This window comes from Schistocerca cancellata, chromosome 2 (genome assembly GCF_023864275.1).
Source record: "Schistocerca cancellata isolate TAMUIC-IGC-003103 chromosome 2, iqSchCanc2.1, whole genome shotgun sequence".
NCBI classification, from domain to species: Eukaryota; Metazoa; Arthropoda; class Insecta; order Orthoptera; family Acrididae; genus Schistocerca; species Schistocerca cancellata.
In genome coordinates, this window is record NC_064627.1 from 803,647,761 (window position 1) to 803,673,631 (window position 25,871).

A 25,871-nucleotide genomic window follows, 5' to 3' on the forward strand; every position below is an offset into this window, starting at 1 on the left:
ATTTTGCTAAAACCAATATTTTTACATGAAAGTCAACAGAGAATATTTCAGGTTCATAAGGAAACTTAAGGAACTGCTAATCTGGGTAACTATTATATCCATTAAATCAAAATTACTGAAGTTTTACAGTGCCTATACATTGTTACAACATTTATTACACTTACCAATTCCCACTCTATGCTTTTGAAGAATGGATGATTTGCAATATCCATGAAACCTGTTTCTCGATGACAGCCTAATCTGTCAGCCGGGTTTTTATTTAGGAAACCTTTGAGCACAGATGCAGCTTTCACAGAAAGTGAGCGAGGTATACGAATCGTCTTCTCCAAGATAACTGGAAATACACAAATTCAATAAGCTTATTTAAAAAAGAGACTATTTCTTTAGCTGAACAATGAGTACTCTCACTTTCATAAACTATCAGTAGTAAACACAACAGAAATGCACTGAAACTTACATATGTAATTTACCTCTTATCGGTTTGGAGATACAGTATACTTGATAATTCAGGGACCAAAAAGGAAGTAAATTCTGAAACAAACTGCTTCTACATACAGCAAAAATTAGCTCTACAATCATGATGTTCCAAACAGCTGATGAATCAATGGAACAGTTTAAAAAACTGTTCCACACAAGAACATGTTCATAAACTAATTGCTGACTTATGAGCCTGCCACGTATCTTCCCTTCATTTTTCTTTCTCATATTCTGGATTCTAAATCTTTCTGCTCCATTGTTTCCCCACTATTTCTCCTGCAACTCATGAAACTGCCCCCAACCTACTGCCTTGGTGCCAGCCACCTCCCATGCACAACCTAAATACTCAATGTAAGTAAGGGTTCTTGAGCTCCTCCTTTAATGCTCCACTGCCTCCCTCTCTCCTACTCTACTTCCACATTTCCAGCCCCTCCCCAGGTAAGGCTGATACTCAACCAAGTTATAATGCCCACCAGGGGGGGGGGAGGGGGGGGGGGGGGAAGACCAAGCTGACTGACTAATGGTATATTTATTTACACAATCATGTCAGAATCATCATGACTATGACTGATAGTGAGAGGGAGAGAAAATGTTGCCCACAAGTTAACCGATTTATTGCCTTCTTTTTTCGACCTGCCTGTCTGTTGCTCGGTGCTTCTTCTGATTGTGGTGAATAGTAATTATTTTTATAAACATAATTATGCAGTAATACAATGAATCAATAATGCTTTTCTTCTTTCATAAATTAATAAAATTTATTTATGGAAACTTGATTATGTGAATACAATTTTCTCAGTGCAGTAAAAATACTGAACTGTAGCACATAATAACCTGTGCCACAGATGGATTTTCTGGGCAGTCTTCACAGTTCTTTGCAATATTATCTGTTAAGGGGTCAAATATTGTAGATAAGAATGGCAAAACGAATTTTGTGCCAGAACATCTACACTTACTCTATTTTTACAGTCATTGGTAAAATAACAGCATCATACACTGATCAGTCAGAACATTATGACCACCTACCTAATAGCCAGTATGTCCACCTTTGGTACAGATAACAGTGACAACATGTCATGACACAGAAGCAGTGAGGTGTGAATAGGTCACTGAAGGGAGTTGGAACCACATCTGCACACACAAGTCACCTAATTCCCATAAATTCTGGGCAGGGTGTTGGTGAGCTCTGATGCCATATTCAATCACATCCCAAGTTCAGATCTGGCGAGCTGGGGGGCCAGCACATCAACTGGAACTCAACACTGTGTTCCTCAAACCACTTCATCTCACCCCTGGCCTTATGACATGGTGCATTATCTTGATGAAAAATGCCACTGCTGTCAGGAAACATGATCATCTCATGAAGGGATGTACGTGATCTGCAACCAATGTACGATACTCCTTGGCTGTCATGGTGCCTTGCACAAACTCCACTGGACTCATGGATGCCCACGTGAATGCTTCCCAGAGAATAATGGAGCCACCATCACTTGTCTCCATCCCACAGTACAGACGTCAAGGAGCTGTTCCCCTGGAAGACAACAGATTTGCACCTTCCCACCAGCATGCTGAAGAAGATATCAGGATTAATCAGACCAAGCAATGATCTGTCACTGCACCAACATTCAGTGCTGATGGTCATGAACCCATTTCATTTGTAGTTGCTCATGCAATTTTAACAGTGGCTCTTGCATGGGTCGGCAGCTGTAGATACCCTTCGTTAGGAGTGTTTGGTGCACTGTGTGTTCACACACACTTTAACTCTGCCCAGCATTAAAGTCTGTTGTTAGTTCCACCACAGTTTGCCACCTGTCCTGTTTTATTGGTCTGACCAGCCAACAATATTTGACATCTGTAAGGAGAGGTGGCCACCCAACCTCAAGACATCTGGATGTGATCTCACCTTTGTTTCGACATGTGTTGAAGACGCCACAGCACTCCTCAAATGCCCAAAAAGTTGTGCAGGTTCCGAAATACTCATGCCTAGCCTCTGGGCCACCACAAACTGCCCTCAGTCAAACTCAGATTGTGCGCCTTCCCCATTCATTCTACACAAAGACAACATGCTCACTGATACTACATGCACCACATGTGTGTCTGACTAGCAGTCATTCCTCACCAGGTGACACTGCTATCATCTGGATGGGTTTATACTGATAGTAGGTCAGTGATCATAATGTTCTGTCTGATCAGTGTATTTATACAATGGCAACTGGTTGTATTTTTTTCTCATACAGGATCAATCGAAATACACACAGCAACAAATTTTTGTGTGTAGCAAAGCCTAAAATCATCTGTTGTGATAAATCTAACTAACAGTGGAGAAGTATTACTGACTCGAAGAACAAGATGTACTACTAAATTAATAACAACACATCACTCAAATAAATTGCAAAGTCACATAAGACTTTAAAAACTACCAGAGCCTTCTGTTGCAGACAGTAACTTGCTGGTGAAATGAGTACAGCACTGAAATGTACTGCTGAGCAGTTACAACAAACAGATCTCACCTTGGAAAAGGTAATCTTCAGTATTCTGATCTGGATTCTCAGACGCACCAGCAATATCAAATGGACTTCTACCAGCTAACATCTCATAAAGCAGGACTCCAAGTGCCCACCAATCAACACTGTGGAAATAACATCACTGTTAAAATAACATTCAATGTTAATTATGTTTTCTAGAACTGTTCTTGTTATTTAATGGCATTAGAGCTGGGTGTTTACTATTACTTACTCTTTGATTTGCATCACATAACACTGTCATTTAGTTTCTTTAATTGTGTGTTTTTAGAACTGCCAATTCCACATTAACTCTGCTTTTGAACCAACCAACCCTTTCATTTTATTAAAAATAAGTGTATTACCTAAGTTATAATAAGATATTAAAGCTGGTATTATAATTGCATTATTTTTCTCTATTTTATACACAGAGTTCATTTCACAGCTGCGATTACATTTGTAAGGTTATTACACTGCTGTTTCAACTTCTTACGGTAACTGTAGACCTCTCTGACTTGCTGGCCATCATAATAAAACATTCTATCAAATATAAATATTGAAATCAATATAAGGAACTCTGAAAACTGACACTATTACAATGTGCATTCTCTAAAATGCCCCATCCATATTTCACTTACAGCTTCCACACTGACTTACTCAAAGATTTATATCAATATTTCCGTATGTATCTTAGGACCAGAAATAGACATCTTTATTTCTTTTTTGGCATACAAATATGCTTCAGCTCACACTCTTCTTTACAACAGATTGATTAACTAATAGCAGTTAATTCTAGAAAATTGAAAATTCATTTTATAAAACTGAGACACCCGTTAAATTCACAAATTCAACCTACACTCCATATACTATAATTAATTGCTCTAGCTTTAAGTTTAGCTTGCTTGTCTGCTTCGATGGCCTCAATCAGTTCTATGGCCATATGTTATCTGGCCATATGTTATCTAAGTACAGTCAGCATGCCAAGTCACATTTTGTTATTTACTTATCTGATGCTGTTTACTGTACAATTTCCCTTCAAATGTGATCCTAACATCTCTTTCTCAACATGGATTCTAGGGGACAATTCCCCTTCAGCTACACATTTTGGAACTCTCTGTACCTACTGATCTGTACAAAAAGAAACAGTTTAGAACACAACAATATCACTGTAATGCGTAGAAATATTCAAATAAAAATTTGATCAAAACCCTTGTCATATCAGCGCACACTCCGCTGCAGAGTGAAAATCTCATTCTGGAAACATCCCCCAGGCTGTGGCTAAGCCATGTCTCCGCTATATCCTTTCTTTCAGGAGTGCTAGTTCTGCTAGGTTCGCAGGAGAGCTTCTGTAAAGTTTGGAAGGTAGGAGACGAGATACTGGCAGAAGTAAAGCTGTGAGTACCGGGCGTGAGTCGTGCTTCGGTAGCTCAGATGGTAGAGCACTTGCCCGCGAAAGGCAAAGGTCCCGAGTTCGAGTCTCGGTCGGGCACACAGTTTTAATCTGCCAGGAAGTTTCATGTCAGCGCACACTCCGCTGCAGAGTGAAAATCTCATTCTGAAAACCCTTGTGGTTTTTCTTCGTTGTGACTTTTATTTGCAATACATCTTATCAAATTTACAGTTTTCAACTTGTTAAGCAGATTCTATTTATTTGGACTACGAGTGGGTTACAGGAGATAGGATGGGGAGATTATTGAGCAGAAGGTCTAGGTGCAATGGGTTAGCCAAGATTGAGGCCAGGAGGATTACAGAATCAAAGCATATGTTGCAAGGGTAACTCCTATCTCTGTAGTTCAGAAAACAGGAAGATTCCATATGGCACAGGTTGTGAAGCAAAACTGAACTGAAGCATAATGTACTCAGCAGTGTGTTCTGCTACTGAGAGGTCAATTCACCTCTTAGCCACAGTTTGACAGTGGCACTTGTTCTGGCTAACTGCTGGTTGGTGGTTATGGCCACATAAAATGCTATGCATAAATCACCACAAAGCTGGTATATGACTTGACTGCTTTCACCTGTGGCCTTCCATCTGCTGGCATAGGTTTTGCACCCGAGTCTTCCACTTGTGGAAATTTACTGGGAATGGGAGTAGCATAGGGATGGACCAGAATGTTGCCTAGCTTGGGTGGGCAGAGGAATACCACTACTCCTAAAGTGGTATTCTGCTTTACCAAACCTACACAACATTCTGGTCCATCCATGTGCCACTCCCACACCCAACCCTTTCCCATGTAAAACATCCAGCTGCGAGACCTGCCCAATTCAACCACCTAGCACACCAAGCTCTAGTTCTGTCTCATGCATATCCTATCCCACCATGTGGAAACCAGTTGTGTCACACATTAAATCTGGTGCAATTTCTGCACAGCATTTTATGCAGGTATTGCCATCAACCAGCTCTCCACCAGAATGAAGGGCCAATGCAAAATGGTGGCATGTGGAACACATTGCTTAGTGCAACATGCTTGATATCAACAGCTGCTTCACTATCTCTGCCATCTGGATCCTTTGCAAGCTTTTCTGAACTACGTAGAGGTGATTTATCCTTGCAAAACATCCAGTGTTTCCATGATCCTCTTGTCACATGAACTCACCAGCTTTGGTGCCAGTGTTCTGCATTCCTGTCCTATGCACTTACTTCCTCCCTCTGAATTTTTAGTCACCCTTCCCCAGCCCCTCCTTCTATTTCCTGCCTTTTTTTCTCCCTCTATGCATCCCACCTAACTCAACCCCTCATCCCTGTCTACCTGCTGGACTGCAGTCCCCGCATTGTGTGTTCAGCCAGCACAATGTTGCTGCACAAATGTGTGTAAAATACATATATGTGTGTGTGTCACAAGCACACACGCAAGCACTCACATGCCCACTGCCAACTCAACACTTCTGTCATTCATTCAGTGAGTTGTCTCCCATGCATCTAAATTATTAACATTCTGCCATAACTTCCCTCGCAAAATAATAAGGGCTACAATGTATCAAAATTCAATTTCCACAGCTTGTTTTCTGGTGGATATGAAACACACTGACTTCAGCTTTTGTCTTCCTCTTCAACTGCATCACACCTAGACACTTTCCAAGTTCCTACTACATTTGTGACCACTGAAGTGTTGGTGTACTTTTACATCGGACATTAACGACGTCCAGCAAGAGTAGTTTACCAATGCTTTTCAAACTGATGCTTATGTGACAGCAGTTCCAGTACGGTATCAATACAGAGGTAACAGACTGTGTTCAGGCACAAACTCCCTGAATTGATGGCCAAGCTGCTCGTACGGATCACAGCAAAAATATTCGGTGGACAGTGTTGGAGACTTGCCTAGCCGACTTAATACAGCCCCACAGTGTGGGACATAAAGCTTGCTTACTTGCATGAAATGATTTTGTAGTCATTACACTAAATACATGAAAACTTTGGTTCATGGCTCTGGATTTAAATTAGGTTTTTTATTTTTATTTTGTAACTTCGACAATGAAGCTGCTTGTTCATTCTACTGTTGTTATTCATGACCTACACTTGACTGTAAATCTGCTGTACACCACAGTGACTTTCAGTACAAACTATACCCCTGAGTATCCTGTGGGACAGTAAAGACAACATTAACTGTTGAAAACATTAGTGTGTGGAAAACTCATCTTGTTCACAAAATCAAGATCAATTTTAGAGCAATGCTACTGCTAGTAAGACCATCTGTGCCAGAAAACTGACTGCTGGGTTTAATATGTGTCTGGACAACACACTGCCAGCAAACAATCATAGTATGACTGCTGTCTTACAAACCACACAAATGTATAAGAAGGCTTTTATAAACACAAAGTATATAAAACTTGATCTAGCAACCAACACAAGCATGTAATATGGTCTGACAAGTCTAGGCCTACATTGTTTACTACTACTGGACATGTTTACTTTTGAAGAAGACCAGGTGAGACTGCTCCCAGCTGTGAAGCACATGGAAATTCAGCAGTGGTTTGTATGAGCATAATATGATTTTCAATGGGTGATACTGTCACAATGAAAGAAAAGTCAACTAGTTAAGTCCATGAAACAATCTATAAGAAGGGGTGTATTCAGTGGTGGTAGTATTGTTTCTAGCAAGTGACTTCATCTTCCAAGATCATAGTACTAGCACTCACATGGCTAGAACTGTCAGAACAAGTTTGATTATGGGGATGACACAAAAAAATCATCTGTAGTTCCTACAACTGTTGAGTTTCTGTGCTACTGAGGCATTATGGTATTTATTGGAAAAACAACAAAGAGCCCATTACTCTTCCACAAATCCATCAATCCTAGGGGAAATGTAAGTCAACCTGGTGCTAATGAGCCCCTACAGATCAATATCTCATCAAACTGGTAAGTGGTTATTTTTATTCTTCCCAGTGAGTTATTTACACTCAACTAAATGCAGTGATATGAAATTATGAAACATAGTTTTGCAGACCATTTGGATACTACCTTTCACCACACTTTTTTCTGAACTACATACATACCTAGTGAGGTGGCCCAGTGGTTAGCACACAGCACTCCCATTCAGGAAGACAATGGCTCAAATCCACATCTGGCCATCCTGATTTAGGTTTTCCATAATTATCTTAAATCGCTTCACGCAAATGCTGGGATGGTTCCTTTGAAAGGACATGGCTGACTTCCTTCCCCATCCTTCCCTAATCTAATGGGATCAATGACCTCACTGTTTGGTCCCATCCCCCAAATCAACCCACCAACCAACCAACCATAAACATGGGAATTCTCTCTCCAGCATACCCTTGCACTCTCATGATCCCCCTGGCCTTAAACTACACTAACCTGTTCCACTGCCTCCTCTTACCTTTTCCTTTCTCTCTTCTGTCACCTCATTCCTCCTGCATCCTGATCATGTACTGCCTTGTCCCACTGCTCTCCCCTCCCCACCTCAATTTGGGCACTCATTCTCTGTTTTCAAAACCACTCCCTTCCCACTCTCTTCATTTCTTCCTCTTTATTTTAACCTCTCTCTCTTTTTCCCCTTCTGCTTTTTGTTTTTTGTTTCTTCCTCCTTTCTCCCCCCCTCCCCTCCCCACTTCCTACATTTTTTATACTCTACCCTACGTACTCTTTCTTTCTTGTGTGGCCTCTTTCCAGCTAGCCCCTCCTTGTGTCCTCCTCTACTCCCCCCTCCCCCACCCCACCTCCATCAGATCAGGCACCTGATTTCAATAACTGAATGTCAATATAAATCTTTCTATGATTACAGGGTTGTATTTTGGAGGTCTGTGTGGTTGTGTATGTGAATGAGTGTACTACTTCTGTAAAAAGAGCTAGTGTGAATGCTGTTTTGTGGTAAGTATTTCTGTGCTCCATGCATCGATCTGCCATAGGCGAGTGATTGCCTTTCTCTTATTTTAAATACTGCTCCATCCCAGAATTTCCATTATTGTTCAACTTAATTTCCAACACACACACACACACACACACACACACACACACACACACACACACACAAATAAACTCACAGCAACTGACTATACTGCGAAACTCAACATTCTCCGAATTGCAGAAATACCGACAGGTATCACTCGCTCCATTAAGTTAACAAAGTACATACACACTGTGTTCCCCAGCGGTAACTCAATGACTCAATTAACTACTACTTCTGACAATTTTAAATTAATTACTATTTTTGTATTACTTCACTGTTTTCTGTTATTTTCCATGGGTTCACAGTAATTATATATTAATTAGTATCCACAATTCATTTAATAAGTTTTCTAGGCATTTCACGCTTAAAGCCAGTAGATCAGCCTCACATTAAAAGATTAAAATCAAAATATTTTCCCTTTACCCTTCATTCCCACTTCGAACTACTTTTTCATTGTCTTTGCGGAATTTTTAGCACAGAAGTTTAACAGTGTAAGTATTAAATACTGTTATTCAAGGATGAAAATTTGATACTGGGAGTAGGTTGTTATTACACTTTTTTTTCCAATTAAAATTATGTGCTTGACCAGAATTTGTACCTGAAACACTGCTTCCATGGCTGCCTTTCATGACTGAACTACCCATTTTTTATGGACCACTTTCTTCATATCCTCTCAACCATTCCCCACACCATAACTATCAGAAAAACTATTCATCACCATTGATGCCACCACCCTACACATGCACATCCCCCAAGACCCTGCCCATGTTGCTGCCAAACACTACCCCTCCTGACATCGAACAGACTTTCAAAAGTAAAATACCACTTTGTTCTCCTGTCTTCAGTTTGTGTTCGTTATTACACATTTCCACCACTCATGTGTATCGTATACCACTATATTAAAATTGTACAGGGCCAAATTATTATTAGATCATGCAATGCATGTGAAATTTATCATCATGGCTATTTTACACGGTCAGAAATAAGAATAGAAAAATTGTATTTGATACAGATCTACAACCTCATTCCTTATGCTCCTGACCAACAGCATCCTGAGTGATGATTCCTACTCCTTTCATGAGAAGAAAACAAACAAATTTGGAGCAGTCTTGGGAATCCATGACACCTTCATGTACAAACTGCCTATGTGCCACATAAAAGAAACCTCCATTGCCACCCAAAATCCAAACCCCCTTGTCTGGTTTACATCCACTGTGATATCTTCATGACCTGGATCCGTAACAAAGACACTTCCCTCTCATTCCTCCACAGCTTCAATAAATTCTCTCCCATAGCTTCATCTGAGCTTCCTCAGTTCAACTAGTCACCTTCCGGAACACTGACACTATACCTTTCCAATGGATAAATACAAATCCCTGTCCAAGTCAATTTAATCCTTCCAATTTATGACACCCCTTCCATACTAAAAAGTCTCTCCCACACAGTCTGGTCAACCAGGGGTTGAGCACCTGCAGTGATGAGCAATACTATGTTCTATACACTGTAGGTCTGCTTAGGGCTTGACAGACTAGCCTCCAACTCTAAATGGCTCTGAGCACTATGGGACTTAACATCTGAGGTCATCAGTCCCCCAGAACTTAGAACTACTTAAACCTAACTAACCTAAGGACATCACACACATCCATGCCCGAGGCAGGATTCGAACCTACGACCATAGCGGTCGCGCGGGTCAAGACTGAAGCTCCTAGAACCACTCGGCCACACTGGCCGGCCTCCAACTCTACTCTGCCAACACATCCCCAATGCCATATCCACAGATGCCCCTAATACTGTGACCACCCCATGGGTCAACTGCAAAGGAGTCCCCTTTACTATCCAATATTACCCCAAACTAGAACAACTGAACTGCATCCTTTCTCAAGGGCTACAACTACCTCTTATTAAGCCTGAAAATGAGGAACATCCAACCCACAATCCTTCTCACATCTCCAACAATGGTGTTCCTCCAACTCCTTTGTTTACGAAATACTCCAATCCATCCTTATGCCCTACATACTCTCAAATCTCTGTCACATAGGTCTTATACCTGTGATAAACCCAGGTCCTATATACCCACCCAGCACATTCTATCCCAGTCGCACAATAAGAATACACTGCCCTATTAGAGACAGGGTAACACGAGAAGCCACTCATCACTTATCACCTCTGCTGTAACTTTGGCACTATGCACAGTATTTTATGAGGGCATGGCCACCAACCAGCTGTCCACACAAAAAAATTGCCACTGCCAAACTGGTTACAAGAGTAGAAGTGACCAGCTGACCACCTGGTCCAATGTGTGTTTCCGAGCTCATGCCTTTTGTGCAACCACACAGAATTATGTAGATGGGAACTGCCCCTGCAACATATTTGATCCTACATCCTCTCAATTTCACCTAATCCTTGTCCACACCCCCGACCATCCCTGTCACCATGCTCTGAACTTCCCTCTTTATACACTCAACTCAACTCGCTCGCTCACTCACTCACTTACTCCTCTTCCCCGTATCTCTCTTCCTCCACTGTCTTCCTCTCCATTCCTCCACTACACTGCAGGCCACATGCGAGTCCGCTGCCAGCACAAGAGGAGTGTCCCACTCCTATCTCTTCCACATTCTGTCTCTTCTTCCCAGTCATCAACCATCCTTCTCTCTGCTCCTCCCTCCCCCTTTGCCCTCCACACCCTCTTTTTCCTCTCACCAACTACAACCAAAACAACCACTTACCCCAGTCAATCTCCAGTGCTGTACAATGTAGTCAGATGGGACAATTTAGTAGTAGTAGTAGTAGTAGTAGTAGGTGTGTGTGTGTGTGTGTGTGTGTGTGTGTGTGTGTGTGTGTGTGTGTGTGTGGGCGCGCGCGTGTGTGTGTGTGTGTGTTTTTTCTGCATAGTCTCTCCTAGCTCGAGTACAACACATGGAATATTCATACAACCCCGTCAAGAAAGTCTTTCTTTGAGACGTTGTTCAACTGGCGCATCATACAGGGCTGAATATCACTTATGATATCAAAGTGTTGACTCTTCATGCGAATTTCTGCACTTTCTTTCTTTTCTTTCTTTCCTTTTTTTTTTTTTTTTTTGTAGATTTTTCATTGCTAACACTATGCCTCAATGCTCATGATGATTTTTTTTTTCTTTCAGAAAGAACTGTCAATGTTTTGCATTTCAATCAAGTCATTACAAGCATCTATGCATTACTGTTTTTGTTTGGGACACTTCATAAACACTTTTCTCTTCTTCAAAATGTTCTACAGTATGTCATTAACATCTGACTTAGAAATGTTGCACCATTCCGATTTGTGACAACGATATTGACACAATATGGTGGCACCTACATTACTTAGGGCCCTACGCTACTGGGATGTCACAACAGGTCTGCTGACAATGTTAAACATAAGCACGGGACACAATGGAGGCTTCCGCATGTGGCATCTACCCGAGTGTGGCAGCTCTGCCAGGTTCTGCTGGCAGGCCTGCCAGCAAAATACACGGCAACTTATGGCAGCACTCACACCAGGACGCCAGCAGACCTGCCAAGAACTACCTGCCTCATAACCCTGCCTAATTTTAACCACCCACGTGAGTGCTATGGATAGTTTTGACACCAAATCTTTTATGTGCGAGATTCAGAGGAGTTCTGCAACTTGGGATACTTCATCTCAGAACTATTCAAAACATGAGCTAAAAAAAGTGTTGGGAATTATGAGGGTCATAAATGAAGCTCAGTTCAAAGAATAAGCCTCTCCATGTTACAGTCACATTCAAACTGCTTACAATAATGCTCTTTCTGAACTCTGGCTTCCTGGAGATCATGGAAATTATCGACCCTCAAAGCTTGTTCCTGAAGCTCCACTCCAACACAAGAGCGTTACATCACAATCAAAGCGCTTTTACTACCTGGGCTATGCAATTTTCCTCAAAGCCTACTTCCAGACTGAAATAGTTGAGCTACATCTCCTGCTGCAACAAGTGATGCTAATGGGCCGGATCATCAGACATGATAGAATTCAGTCATGATAGAATTGTTTTAAGAAAAATGATGTGTAAACAAAGGAAACAGATTTCTGACTTCTGTGAAAAACATTTGTAAATTGAACTTCAGTTTATAATAAAGTGCTTTTCAAATAAAAACTGAAAAACTCTTCAATGAAAACTTTACAGTAACAACTCAAACTGTAAATATCACTACGTACAATGAATAATTACCTACTGAGTACACACATCATGAAAATGTTTTCCTCTGGTAAGATTACTTTCCTTAAAACAATGATCTTTTTGTCAGTTAATCTTGGGAGATCTCCACTATCTTGTCAAATGAACAGAGCAACATTCTCAGGATACTGGAAAATTTAGCACTGTGATTTCTTAAATCATTATAAAGTGAGTCAAATAGCCCGTAAATAAATTGATCAGCAATGAAGAAATGTAGCCGTAACTTCTTTTTTTGCATTACCTTTTTATTTTGAACCTACACATAAAGTCTGCAGCTCTCCTACTGAGTGGAGACTGAAGGCATTCCTCTGGCAGCTCTAAACTCAGATTGGAATGTATACCACAGAGACAGGCTGGACAGTGGGGAGGCATGTTTATAGCAATAAGAAGTGCAATAGTATCTAAGGAAATTGACGGAGATCCGAAATGTGAAATAATTTGGGTGAAGGTCATGGTTAATGCAGGCTCAGACATGGTAATTGGATGTCTCTATAGGCCCCCTGGCTCAGCAGCTGTTGTGGCTGAGCACCTGAAGGATTATTTGGAAAATATTTCGAGTAGATTTCCCCACCATGTTATAGTTCTGGGTGGAGATTTTAATTTGCCGGATAACGACTGGGAGACTCAAACGTTCATAATGGGTGGCAGGGACAAAGAATCCAGCGAAATTTTTTAAAGTGCTTTATCTGGAAACTACCTTGAGCAATTAAACAGAGAACCGACTCGTGGCAATAACATATTAGACCTTCTGGTGACAAACAGACCCGAACTATTTGAAACAGTTAACACAGAACAGGAAATCAGCGATCATAAAGCGGTTATTGCATCAATGATTTCAGCCGTAAATGTAAATATTAAAAAAGGTAGGAAGATTTTTCTGTTTAGCAAAAGTGACAAAAAACAGATTTCAGAGTACCTGACGGCTCAACACAAAAGTTTTGTCTCAAGTACAGATACTATTGAGGATCAGTGGACAAAGTTCAAAAACATTGTACAATATGCGTTAGATGAGTATGTGCCAAGCAAGATCATAAGAGATGGAAAAGACCCACCTTGGTACAACAACCGAGTTAGAAAACTGCTGCGGAAGCAAAGGGAACTTCACAGCAAACATAAACATAGCCAAAGCCTTGCAGATAAACAAAAATTATGCGAAGCAAAATGTAGTGTGAGGAGGGCTATGCGAGAGGCGTTCAATGAATTCGAAAGCAGAGTTCTATGTACTGACTTGGCAGAAAATCCTAAGAAATTTTGGTCTGTCAAAGCGGTAGGTGGATCAAAACAAAATGTCCAGACACTCTGTGACCAAAATGGTACTGAAACAGAGGATGACAGACTAAAGGTCTAAATACTAAATGTCTTTTTCCAAAGCTGTCTCACAGAGGAAGACTGCACAGTAGTTCCTTCTCTAGATTGTCGCACAGATGACAAAATGGTAGATATCGAAATAGATGACAGAGGGATAGAGAAACAATTAAAATCACTCAAAAGAGGAAAGGCCACTGGACCTGATGGGATACCAGTTCGATTTTACACAGAGTACGCAAAGGAACTTGCCCCCCTTCTTGCAGCGGTGTACAGTAGGTCTCCAGAAGAGCATAGCGTTCCAAAGGATTGGAAAAGAGCACAGGTCATCCCCGTTTTCAAGAAGGGACATCGAACAGATGTGCAGAACTATAGACCTATATCTCTAACGTCGATCAGTTGTAGAATTTTGGAACACGTATTATGTTTGAGTATAATGACTTTTCTGGAGACTAGAAATCTACTCTGTAGGAATCAGCATGGGTTTAATTTAAGACCATCATATGAAACCCAGCACGCACTATTCGTCCACGAGACTCAGAGAACCATAGAAACAAGTTCCCAGGTAGATGCCGTGTTTCTTGACTTCTGCAAGGCGTTCAGTACAGTTCCCCACAGTCGTTTAATGAACAAAGTAAGAGCATATGGACTATCAGACCAATTGTGTGATTGGACTGAAGAGTTCCTAGATAACAGAACGCAGCATGTCATTCTCAATGGAGAGAAGTCTTCTGGTAAGAGTGATTTCGGGTGTGCCGCAGGGGAGTGTCGTAGGACCGTTGCTATTCACAATATACATAAATGACCTTGTGGATAACATCGGAAGATCACTGAGGCTTTTTGCGGATAATGCTGTGGTATAACGAGAGTTTGTAACAATGGAAAATTGTACTGAAATGCAGGAGGATCTGCAGCGAATTGACGCATGGTGCAGGGAATGGCAATTGAATCTCAATGTAGACAAGTGTAATGTGGTGCGAATACATAGAAAGAAAGATCCCTTATCATTTAGCTACAATATAGCAGATCAGCAACTGGAAGCAGTTATTTCCATAAATTATCTGGGAGTAGGCATTAGGAGTGATTTAAAATGGAATGATCATATAAAGTTGATCGTCAGTAAAGCAGATGCCAGAATGAGATTCATTGAAAGAATCCTAAGGAAATGCAGTCCGAAAACAAAGGAAGTAGGTTACAGTACACTTGTTCGCCCCCTGCTCGAATACTGTTCAGCAGTGTGGGATCCATACCAGATAGGGTTGATAGAAGAGATAGAGAAGATCCAACGGAGAGCAGCGCGCTTCATTACAGGATCATTTAGTAATCGTAAAGCGTTACGGAGATGGTAGATAAACTCCAGTGGAAGACTCTGCAGGAGATACGCTCAGTAGCTCGGTATGGGCTTTTGTTGAAGTTTCGAGAACATACCTTCACCGAGGAGTCAAGCAGTATACTGCTCCCTCCTACGTATATCTCGCGAAGAAACCATGAGGATAAAATCAGAGAGATTAGAGCCCACACAGAGGCATACCAACAATCCTCCTTTCCATGAACAATACGAGACTGGAATAGAAGGGAGAACCGATAGAGGTATTCAAGGTACCCTTCGCCAAACACAGTCAGATGGCTTGCGGAGTAAGGATGTAGATGTAGATGCTGGTGTCTTGTACTTCCAGACCAGAGCACTGTCAGCAGAGCAGCCAGTAGAGCTGCCATGGCATCCCAGTGCAGTATGGCCCTTAATGCTACCTGCTCAGAAGTGGCTGCTCAAATACACATCTGTTGTTTACAGTTGTTAGTTCAAGCTGCTACCATAGTCAATGTGGCAACACGACTTGTACACCAATAATAAAATCAAAATATGTCATTTTACATAACACTCAATCATTTATAGGATCAGTAAATACTGTGTGTATTAAATAAGATAAATGTTATATTTGTGAACAGAATGTTATTGAAGTATAACATATCGATTTTGAGCCCACAGTAAAACCTGCTTATCTGTAATCAGAATAAGTCAATGATAGAACGAGAAGAAAGCTACTGATGATTTATGAGAGACTGCCATCAACTGGATCAGTAACAGAAAAAGAATTTAGCAAAAAGAAAAGAAAATCTCTCATCTAAGAAAGAATAGTTGCATCAGTTACCACCACCATTCTCTCTCTCTCTCTCTCTCTCTCTCTCTCTCTCTCTCTCTCTCTCTCACACACACACACACACACACACACACACACACACACACACACACACACACACACACACGAGAGAGAGAGAGAGAGAGAGAGAGAGAGAGAGAGAGAGACTTTATTTTTGAGTCTATGATTGCTTGATACCTGAAGCCATAATCCTCTCCACGGAGGATTTCTGGAGCGATGTAATTTGGTGTTCCACAGAATGTTGAAGTGGTATCACCAGGTCTGATACCTTCCTTGCACATACCATAATCAGTCAATTTTATATGGCCTTCGTGATCAAGGAGCACATTATCAAGTTTCAGATCACGATAAATTATGCCTGTAAACACACAAGTTGAAAGAGAAATCAAAACATTTTTACTGCCCAGATTTATAAAATAAAATGCTATATTTTGTTTCTTAAATATAAAAGTTAGCATCTGTATACAATTCTTCAAGCTACAAGTTTGAAATGATCAACACAAAAATGAGATGTAAGATTAAGAGTGAGAAACAATTACACAGTCTCTTGGCAAAGAGATGCAACATCGCTGAAGTGACTATGTACAGGATGGTAATAAATAAACTTTTGTTACTTGAGCCACTCACTCTATGAATGACGTTCAGACTGTTTGCTGCACAATTTGTGTTGTTAGTAGTGTCAGCATCATGACTTACTATTAAGCACCACTGCTGGTATAGTGACATAGTGTTGAAACACAAGCTTCAGTGTGCATTACAGTTGCAAACAGTCAATACGGTCTGAACAAAGGGAACAGGGTTTTACTTGTAAAGCTGTTTTATCAAAACAACAATAGTGTTGCTCCTCTTTCTGCACCATGGTTGAAGAACAAGATTCACAAGTCTGAATTAACTAGTAATTTGAGAATTGCTCCTGGGAGAGGCAGATGGCCAATTGGGCCACAGACTGTTGAAGACATTACTGTTGGCCTGGCTGAAAATTCTGGATGCAACGTGGGATATTCAAGCAGTGCACGAGCTGTGCCGTGACAGCTGAATGTTTTGTGGTCCATCATTCAAAAAGTGCTGCAAACAATTGTGAAATTGTATCTCTAGTGCAGTTCCAAGCAGTTGTTAACGCATTCAGTCATCACAGTGAACAATGTTTGCAACGTGGAGCATAAACATGGCGTTCAATTAACAAATGATGTTACCCTCTCATGTGGAAATTAAAATGTGTGTCTTTCAATGGTTTATTCACCATTGCTCTTCCATGTGCCCTTACAAATGTTTTCATAAAGTTTCACTCCCTAAGATCACTTTTATTTAATCAGAGCACTCCCAAGTAGTGATAGTTAAATTACAATCAACCTGTATAATACGCTTATGTTCCTTATTACCCATAGTTACTATGTCTTACAAAATTTATGAGAGCAGCGTGTTGTCTCTTTATCGGCTATTTTGCTTCACAGTTTATTAGAACACTGAGATTTGGATGATGTACTTTAAATGAGAGGCACAGAATTTTGAAGGCTATAAATAACTTAAAGCACCTATGTAGCTGACTTATGAGAGAATGACTATTTTTTTCACCCTCTTCACATGGGATTTAACACACTACTACCATTAATGAATGGTCTTACAAACACTTGAGGGCATCTACTTAACAATTCCTACTATTATGGTAATAATGATTGGACTTGTCTTTGATAAGAGATTAGGTGATGTCTATTGAATGCATATGCCCTGGCACTTACTTTATTGCCTGTGTGACATCACAGGTAAAGGATGTCCAGCAACAGAACCCCTCACTTTGAAATTAAATATCTCAAAAACTAAGATTTGGTGAAGAATTTGCAAATGGTTTTCACATCAGTTCCTTTTGTAACATTAAATCATGTTTGAAAACTGCACCTTGTTGCCAAAGGATTGTGTTCTAACCTATGGCATTCCAATACCAAAAAAACACACTGTTCAATGGTATACATGAATTCAACCTTTTGGCTCAGTTCGCTAACCCCCTCTCATATTTCAACAGTAGAACTGATCGTTCCAAGCTGTGGTGCACTATTTAGCCTATAGGCACTACATACTGTGATTACAATGCCAGCTGTTAGTGACTTTTCAAACTGTTTCAAGCCATTTGTATATAATTTTTACAGCTTTCCCAATAAACATACCACTTGTTGCAATCATCTATCAATCTTAGTTCTCAAGTTATTTAATTTTGAAATCAGGGCACCTGTGCTGGACATCCTGTAGTTTGCATTCAGAATGGCTAGCAGTTTTCCTCTTAAAATATCACTTGGGAGTGATATAACCATCTGGTAGCATTCCCAAGAGCACTGTAAACAATACACTGACAGTTCATTGCTGTTAATTTTCTCAATTATTTGCCATTTCTGGAAGAGCAAAGGTGAAATAGTCAGCAGGAATGAAGTAGTTTTATGTATGGTGGTATTTGGGTCAAACAATGATTCTCTGTTAAAATGATAATGCATTCCTCAAACACTAGCATAGATAGCAGCTACTATGTAAGTGCTAGCTGACAACTTGTATGTAACACATTCCTTAGTCTTGTTGCATCTCTTAGATAATACATGAATTTCTTTGTGATTTCTCTCAATGCTCCTATACCTGAATCTCATCAGTTCCTAAACTTCAGTGATTGTGTTTTTATATAAAAGTGAGTAAGAGAATTTGAACTATATTTTGCGATGAGATTGCAATAAAATGCAGATTTCGGTGGATATGTTGTGAGTAAAAGAAGAATTTTTGAGTGGTATAAGTGTTTCATGAATGTCATGAAGGTGTTAAAAATGATCACCATGCATGCTCTAGCATATCGTCAACTGATGAAATCATGGAAAAAGTGAAACAAGCAAATATGAATGATCACCAATCACAAGCGGAGAATTTACTGATTCTGTTAGCACATGAACTGGCTTATTCATGAAATTCTTTCAGAATTTTTGGGTATTAAATGTGCAGCACCAAAATTTGTTCCAAAGTTTTGAATTTAACAAAAACAACACAAAATGTATGTTGCTCAGGAGTTGTCAGATGAAGCCAACAAGATGTCAAACTACTGAAACATGCTATAACAGATGATGACTATGTGTATGAAGCAGAAACTAAACCTAACTCTTTCCAATGGAATGGAATGTCACGATAACATTGGTGGCCAGTGACAGATGGCATCCTAGAGATTCTGTGAAAATGACTCAAAGATACTATTTGCACATGTCAGTTGTTTCACCAGAAATCTGTACTCTTTGGTATGGTATTCATGCACCACATGGGTATATGAGCATAACTGTATCCATGTGCCACATGCTATGGAGAATTTTCCACAGGAATAAAATGAAATAATTACATTTCATTAACAACAGCAAAATAATCATTTAACAATATCTTACAATGTCATAATGTGTGAAACTTGTGAAAATTATTGTTATTTTGGAGGAGATGACTTTGCATGTCAGGAATGTGACAGAAGCAAACAAGTGGTCAGGGGCCCAACAACATGTTGTTGGGGTCTTTTCTGTTGGAGCAGTGCTGGCGTGTAAAATAGAACAAAGTAAAGTATGTCTTTAAACTATGATTTTTATTTGACCCGACCACCTGCTTACATTAAACAAATCATGATATGATGTTAAGATTGGCAAAGAACTGAGTTATTGTTTCATCCCCTAGAAAGCCGAAAGTAAACTGTAACTTCGGCATAATTTTCACAGTGAGCAGAGCTGATTAGCATTATAGGGAGCATTCTGGATTGTCAAAAGTGAAAAAACCTCAATAAATGTGATCAAATGTGAAGGTTATTGTCACTGTGATCTTCAGTGACCTGAGTTATTGCCACAAGGTTGAAGAAACAACTGGATTCTGGTCCATCAAATGCTTTTAATCTGCCAGGATGTTTCATATCAACCCATACTCCACTGCAGAGTGGAAAATTCATTCTGGACACATGCCCAGGTTGTGGTTAAGCCATGTGTATGAGCAATATCCTTACTTCCAGGACAGCTAGACCTGCAAAGTTCACAGAAAACCTTCATTAAGTTTAGAAAGTACAAGATGAGAAACTGGCAGAAGTAAAGCTGTGAGGATAGGTTTTGAGTCATGATTGGGTAGCTCAGTCAATACAGCACTTTCCTGCAAAAGGCAAAGCTGCTGGGTTCGATTCCTGGTCCAGCACACAGTTTTAATTTGTCAGGGAATTTAAATGAAGATACAGGTACACATCTGTGTCAAGCAATTTAGGAGGTGGATGAATGTCCAGGTTTGTAGCAAAATAATTCAAATTTTTCACCATGATAATACATCTGATCAAACTCAATCACTTATTCATTAACTTTTGGCCAAAAGCAATACTGTAATGATGCCCCAGCCCCCACAGTTGCCACACATAGCCATATGTGACTTTTCTGTTGGCAAAAAGAAAGAAAACTTAAAGAGTCAACATTTTATATGCATAGATGAGACTAAAAAGGCTTGGTTGTGACACCTAAAAGCTATTCCTAAATCTGGGCCTCAGAAGTATTCCAGGGATTGGACAACACTCAGCTACATGTGTATAAAAAATAATAGGAACTCTTTTAATGGGTATAATATTGATGTAGATGAATAAATAAAATTCTATCCAAAAACAAAAATTCTCATTTTTTAACAAACCTCCCAAATTTTGTGTGATCAACACAGTGCAAGATTTGTCAGTCAAATTACTGAAGTTTTATAAAGAAAGTAAACTGGAAAATGAAAACGCATCATAATTATCACCAATGAAATTGAATAACAGTACCAGTTGATGTTGATATGTCACACATTAGCTAAGTCAAAAACGTGAAGTTATAATGTGCATTACCTTTATCATGGAGGAAGTTGAGAGCAAGACTGATCTCTGCTGCATAGAAACGAGCATGTTCTTCTGGAAGGCGACGTTGCCTCTGCATGTGGAACATCAGGTCACCTCCACGTACAAACTCAATAACAAAAAACAACCGACTCGGTGTTTGGAAACACGAGTGCAGGCCTACCAAGAAGGGATGGTTTGATGCTGTTTCAAACACATGCTTCTCTGTTTGCACCCAGTCAATATCCTGCAAGAAAGATTTTAAGTCTTCAAGTAAAGAGCGATGCAAGACTAAGTTCGTACTCTTATTATCATCCTCTTACTAAGTAGAAAATGACCATTAACATATAATGCATAACTTACGAGTGACAAGAAGTATACCTGTAGAGAGCAAACATGGAAATTCCTGGATGGAACAATATATAAAGCAAGGGAAAGGAACCATTCACCTAAAGCAGACATGCGTAAAAGAAAACAGTGTTCACTAGCTTTTGAGCTCTAGATCTTTCTCTAGCAGACATTACCGAAATTCACACACATGACCACAAAAATACCATAATGCACACTACTGCACTAGCTGCAACAATAATTATTGATTACTGAGAGCAGTTGCCTGGGCAGATGGATGAGGGGAGTGAGTAGGGAAGGACACGTTAGGCAAGGAGGGGGTAGTGAGGTAGTGCGAGGCAAAAGTGAATAGATAGATGTCTCAGCAGCTGAACAACAGGCTGAAAGGAGTTCTGCCAGAAAGACTAAATAAGGCAGAAAAGGGGATAGACTGGTTGGGTGGTTGGTTAGTTGGTTTGGGGGAGGGGAGCAAATAGCAAGGTCATCAGTCCCATCAGATTAGGAAAGGGTGGGGAAGAAATATGGCCATGCCCTTCAAAGGAACCATTCCGGCATTTTCCTGAAGTGATTTAGGGAAATCACGGAAAATCTAAATCAGGATGACTGGACACAGGTCCGAACCATCGTCCTCCCAAATGCGAGTCCAGTGTGCTACCCCTGCACCACTTCGTCCTTGTTCGGTAGGGGAAGAGGGAGATGGGGAGGGGGAGGCAGACATACATATATACTTACGTTTTTTATATGCACATGGAGGGGTCAGGGAGGAAAAGTCGTGGGAGAAGGCAGCACATTATTGGACATGCAAGTAGTAGTGATTTGGTATGCTTCTGCGAAAACAACTTCAAATGATATTAGTATCTGATAAGTAAAAATAATAAATTATTAAACACATCAGATTTACTATTTTCCACTATTATCACACAATATGTCAGAGTACATAGCGTTTAATACTTTCTATCTTAGCATGGCCATTCGAAGGAGAATAAATTATGTTCTCACGCCAATATTAACCACTGAATTATTACTTGACATTTCATTAAAAAACTCTACAAATTTAATTCCTACCACTGATGGAAGGCATAAAGCATGTGACATTTTGCACATGGAACAGGTGACAGTTTTCGAAGCAGTCGTGCTGTTGGTGGTTGGTGAGCTTGATACGAAGAGATGTATTTATGGAACCATATGAGAGGTGGAGACTCACGTGTGGGAAGGTGGCTTGTTGAATTCAGAAGAACTAGTTGAGACACACTTGGGAATCAGTGTTGAGGTTATGGATGCAAAAAGAAAGGTTGCCTTTGCCATGTATCCAGATTATGACGATCTCATTAATGAATCTAAACCAGACAAGGGGTTTTAGGTGTTGACTGGATAGGAGGGATTCCACCAGATGGTCCAAATGTAAGTCAGCATAGAAAGGTGTCATGCAAGGACTCATGAGAGTACCACAGAATTATTTATAGATTTGGCCTTGAAAAGTGAAATAACTGTAGGTCAGCATGTGGTTGGTAACGGGGATTATGAAAGATGGTGTGAGTTTTGCATCAGGAGGATGCTGGGAAAGTTAGTGTTCCATGGTCACAATGCAGCAGGGCTGGAGGATGCTGCTGATCAAGGACGTCACAATCAGAGTGATGAACAAAGAGTCTGGTGGTAAAGGGACAGGAACTGTGAAAATAGAGTGAAGGAAGTGAGCAGTGCCTTCGATGTAGGATGGGAGGTTATGCACTATTGTTTGGAGGTGTTTGTAACAAAAGCAGAGGTTCATTTTGTAGGAGCATTGTTTCCAGCCACAACTGAACGGCCAGTAGGAAGATCTGTAGGGGTTGGGTTTGTGGAGTTTGGAAGAGTGGTAAGAGATAGTTTATGGAGGATTGATGGTGTGATGGAGGAGATGGATCCAGATGTCAAGTTTTGTGACAGACCTAAGGCCTTGAGGAGCTGCTGGAGGCCCTGTCGGACTTCTGGAATGGAATCATAGTTGTAACATTTGTATGCAGAGGTGTCGGTAAGTTGGCAGAGATCCTCAGCCACTGAGTTACTGCGATTCTTGACCACAGCCCTGGAGCCTTTGCCTTTCGGAAGGATGATAAGTTCTGGATCAGTTTCCACGTTATGGATAGCTATTTGTTCCACAGGAGAGATGTTGCACTCACTAAGATGGAGTTCAGCGAAGGAAGGTGAGGACAGACTAGAAGTGAGGAATTCTTGTAACTGGGTGGAAGAGGAAGAGGATAATGGTTGGAGGAAGGTTGGAAATGTTTCAAAGAAGGTTCTACGTGGGGTTTTGGTTGGTTGTTATCAGTGGGGTGTGGGGCAAAAAAATGTTTCCACTGCAGAGATGAGTACAGAAAAGAATGTCCTTTACAAGACCAGTATGGTTAAACTTGAGCTTTGGGCTAAAGGCGAGGCCTTTGAAAAGTACTAAGACCTCTGCTGGGGTCAGAGCTTTGGTCAAAAAGTTGACAACAAGCATTTGCTCTCAATAATCATTAATCTGTCACTGCAGCTGTATGGTATCGGTGTGATTTTGTTTGTGAATGCGTGTATTTTTTCTGTTACATAAGTCTATGTGCCACACATCCGTCTTCTATAGGCGAGTGTCTGCCTATGTCATTTTCACTGTTGGTTTTACCTCTCACACATACATTGGAATAAAAGACTCTGTGATGTTACAGGAAGACGGAGTTCAGTTGCATGTGAACACCTTGAGCACTGCATACCTCATCATCAGTGACGAGTGCCTTCTTAATAACCTTCATAGCATATATACGACGTGTCTTCTTCAGTTCAACCATAAGAACTTTAGCGTAGCTCCCACGACCAATAACACGAATCAGCTCGAAGTCATTAAGGGAGTACTGTCGTTGTGATCCTGGCTCCAGAGACTCCTCATCAGCTGCAAAACACACAATAGTTAATTAAATCATGGAACTGGACATGTAATCAAGCATGTATACAAAAGTTTTCTAATTAATGCATCATATTGGAGAAACCATAAGGAGAGGCCACCATGTTCAGATAAGGGACTCACTTGAAACTTTGTACACTTTTATTCGTCCATTATGACAACGTAATGTGCAAGTAGTAAGGCACACTACTTAGGCAATTTGAAGAAAATCACAAGGGAAGTTTTGAGTGGAGAGGATGTACCAGTGGACTGACACTTGAGCACAAGATGGTGGTGATCAAGTGGTTAGTGTAGAGATGTTTTGCAGCAGCATTATGCATTGGATCTTTACGACATTCATCAACTGCAGTAGTCAATGAACCTTGAGAACCCTGAGTCACATGCATTTTTGCAGTAAAAATGTATATTTCGTGATTTTCAAAAAATTCACATGTACACCATTCATCCTTGCTACATTAGCAAGGTCTCATCATTATGCAAGTCAGCTGCTGAAGGGGGCCTGTTTCTGTGTCTGCAGGCCAAGGTGTCCAGGTGCAAAGCAGTTCCACGCATATTGGCTACAGGTAGAGAGGATTTTGTATATCACAACAGTCATGGATTTTTTTGAAAACTTCAGACATTTTGTCTTTTACTTGTCGGCATTTATATTTATAATACTTGTTGTAATATTTAAAATTAGTAAACAGCCGAATAACTCTGGAAATTAAATAGAAGTTAACATAAATACACATATTTTCTCATTATATTACTTTTCAAATGTAATATATGAACCAATATGACCAATGTTGAGAAACATAAATTGGAAAAAGAAATTAAGAGCAGGACTTAATCCAGTGATCCACTAATTATGGAGGTCTGTCACTAACCTCTTGACTGTTGCCTTCTCAAAGTGGCAACACACTGGCACATACTCAGTGTGCAAAACTACTCTTGTGATTTTCTTGAAACTGCTTACGTACTTACTTACGTACTTACTACTTGCACATTATCTTGTCCTAATGGACTACTGAAAGTGTACAAAGTTTGAAGTAAATCCATAATCCTAATGTCGTGGGCTCCCCTTGTCAGAACAAAACATGTACCTAAACTTCTTAAAATGTTCAAACTGTACCATAGCTGAAGTACAACATAAAGAAAGAAAGAATAGTGAACTTCCAGTTTTTGAAGCAGTGTTTCTTCCCTCTACTCTAAAAGCTGATATGAGAGGTATAGAATATAGTCGAGAAGAAGTAAAAATTGTGAAGAAATCAAAGTATCTCAGAGTGTGCTAAAAATTCTACACGACATACAAATACAAGAACGAATGAGTTCCACTCCTGGTAACTGCTAAATAAATGATTTATTCTGCTTGCTGCATTTCTGTTATCTCCAATCTTCATTCTGTGGTTACGAAACGGTAGTCTCATCAAAGATTATTACATATTCAAAGTGAACTGAATATGCTCAAATTATGTAGCTTTCAAAAAACTGCAAGTTATTGTCGTTCCAACAATAACATCAGAAGATTAAACTAAGTCTCGAACTTTCCCTCTTAAATTTCCAATGCTTAAAAGTAAGTACAGAAAGAAAATGCAAAGACAAAATAGAGAAACTGATTAAAGTAATGCTAGTCAATCAGAATCAGGTATCATTTCTGATGTGTTATCATTACTCAAATAAAATTTTATCAGCTTATATTCTCTCAGCATTCACAAATTAGTAAGTTAATCCATAAGTGTGAAACAATATAA

At 40.1% G+C, this 25,871-nt stretch overlaps 1 protein-coding gene across 4 annotated transcripts in view; it reads right to left on the reverse strand.

The window, feature by feature from the left end:
• The window catches only part of LOC126162664 (atypical protein kinase C), a 761,639-nt gene that overhangs the window by 172,903 nt on the left and 562,865 nt on the right, over positions 1-25,871 (reverse strand). For all 4 annotated transcript variants that reach the window (XM_049919308.1, XM_049919309.1, XM_049919310.1 and 1 more), the window contains 5 exons: positions 23,954-24,129; positions 20,895-21,129; positions 16,229-16,409; positions 2,985-3,103; positions 165-334 (listed from right to left, as the gene is read on the reverse strand). In XM_049919308.1, the coding sequence (XP_049775265.1) occupies positions 165-334; positions 2,985-3,103; positions 16,229-16,409; positions 20,895-21,129; positions 23,954-24,129 (881 nt within the window). The remainder of the gene's footprint in view (positions 1-164; positions 335-2,984; positions 3,104-16,228; positions 16,410-20,894; positions 21,130-23,953; positions 24,130-25,871) is intronic.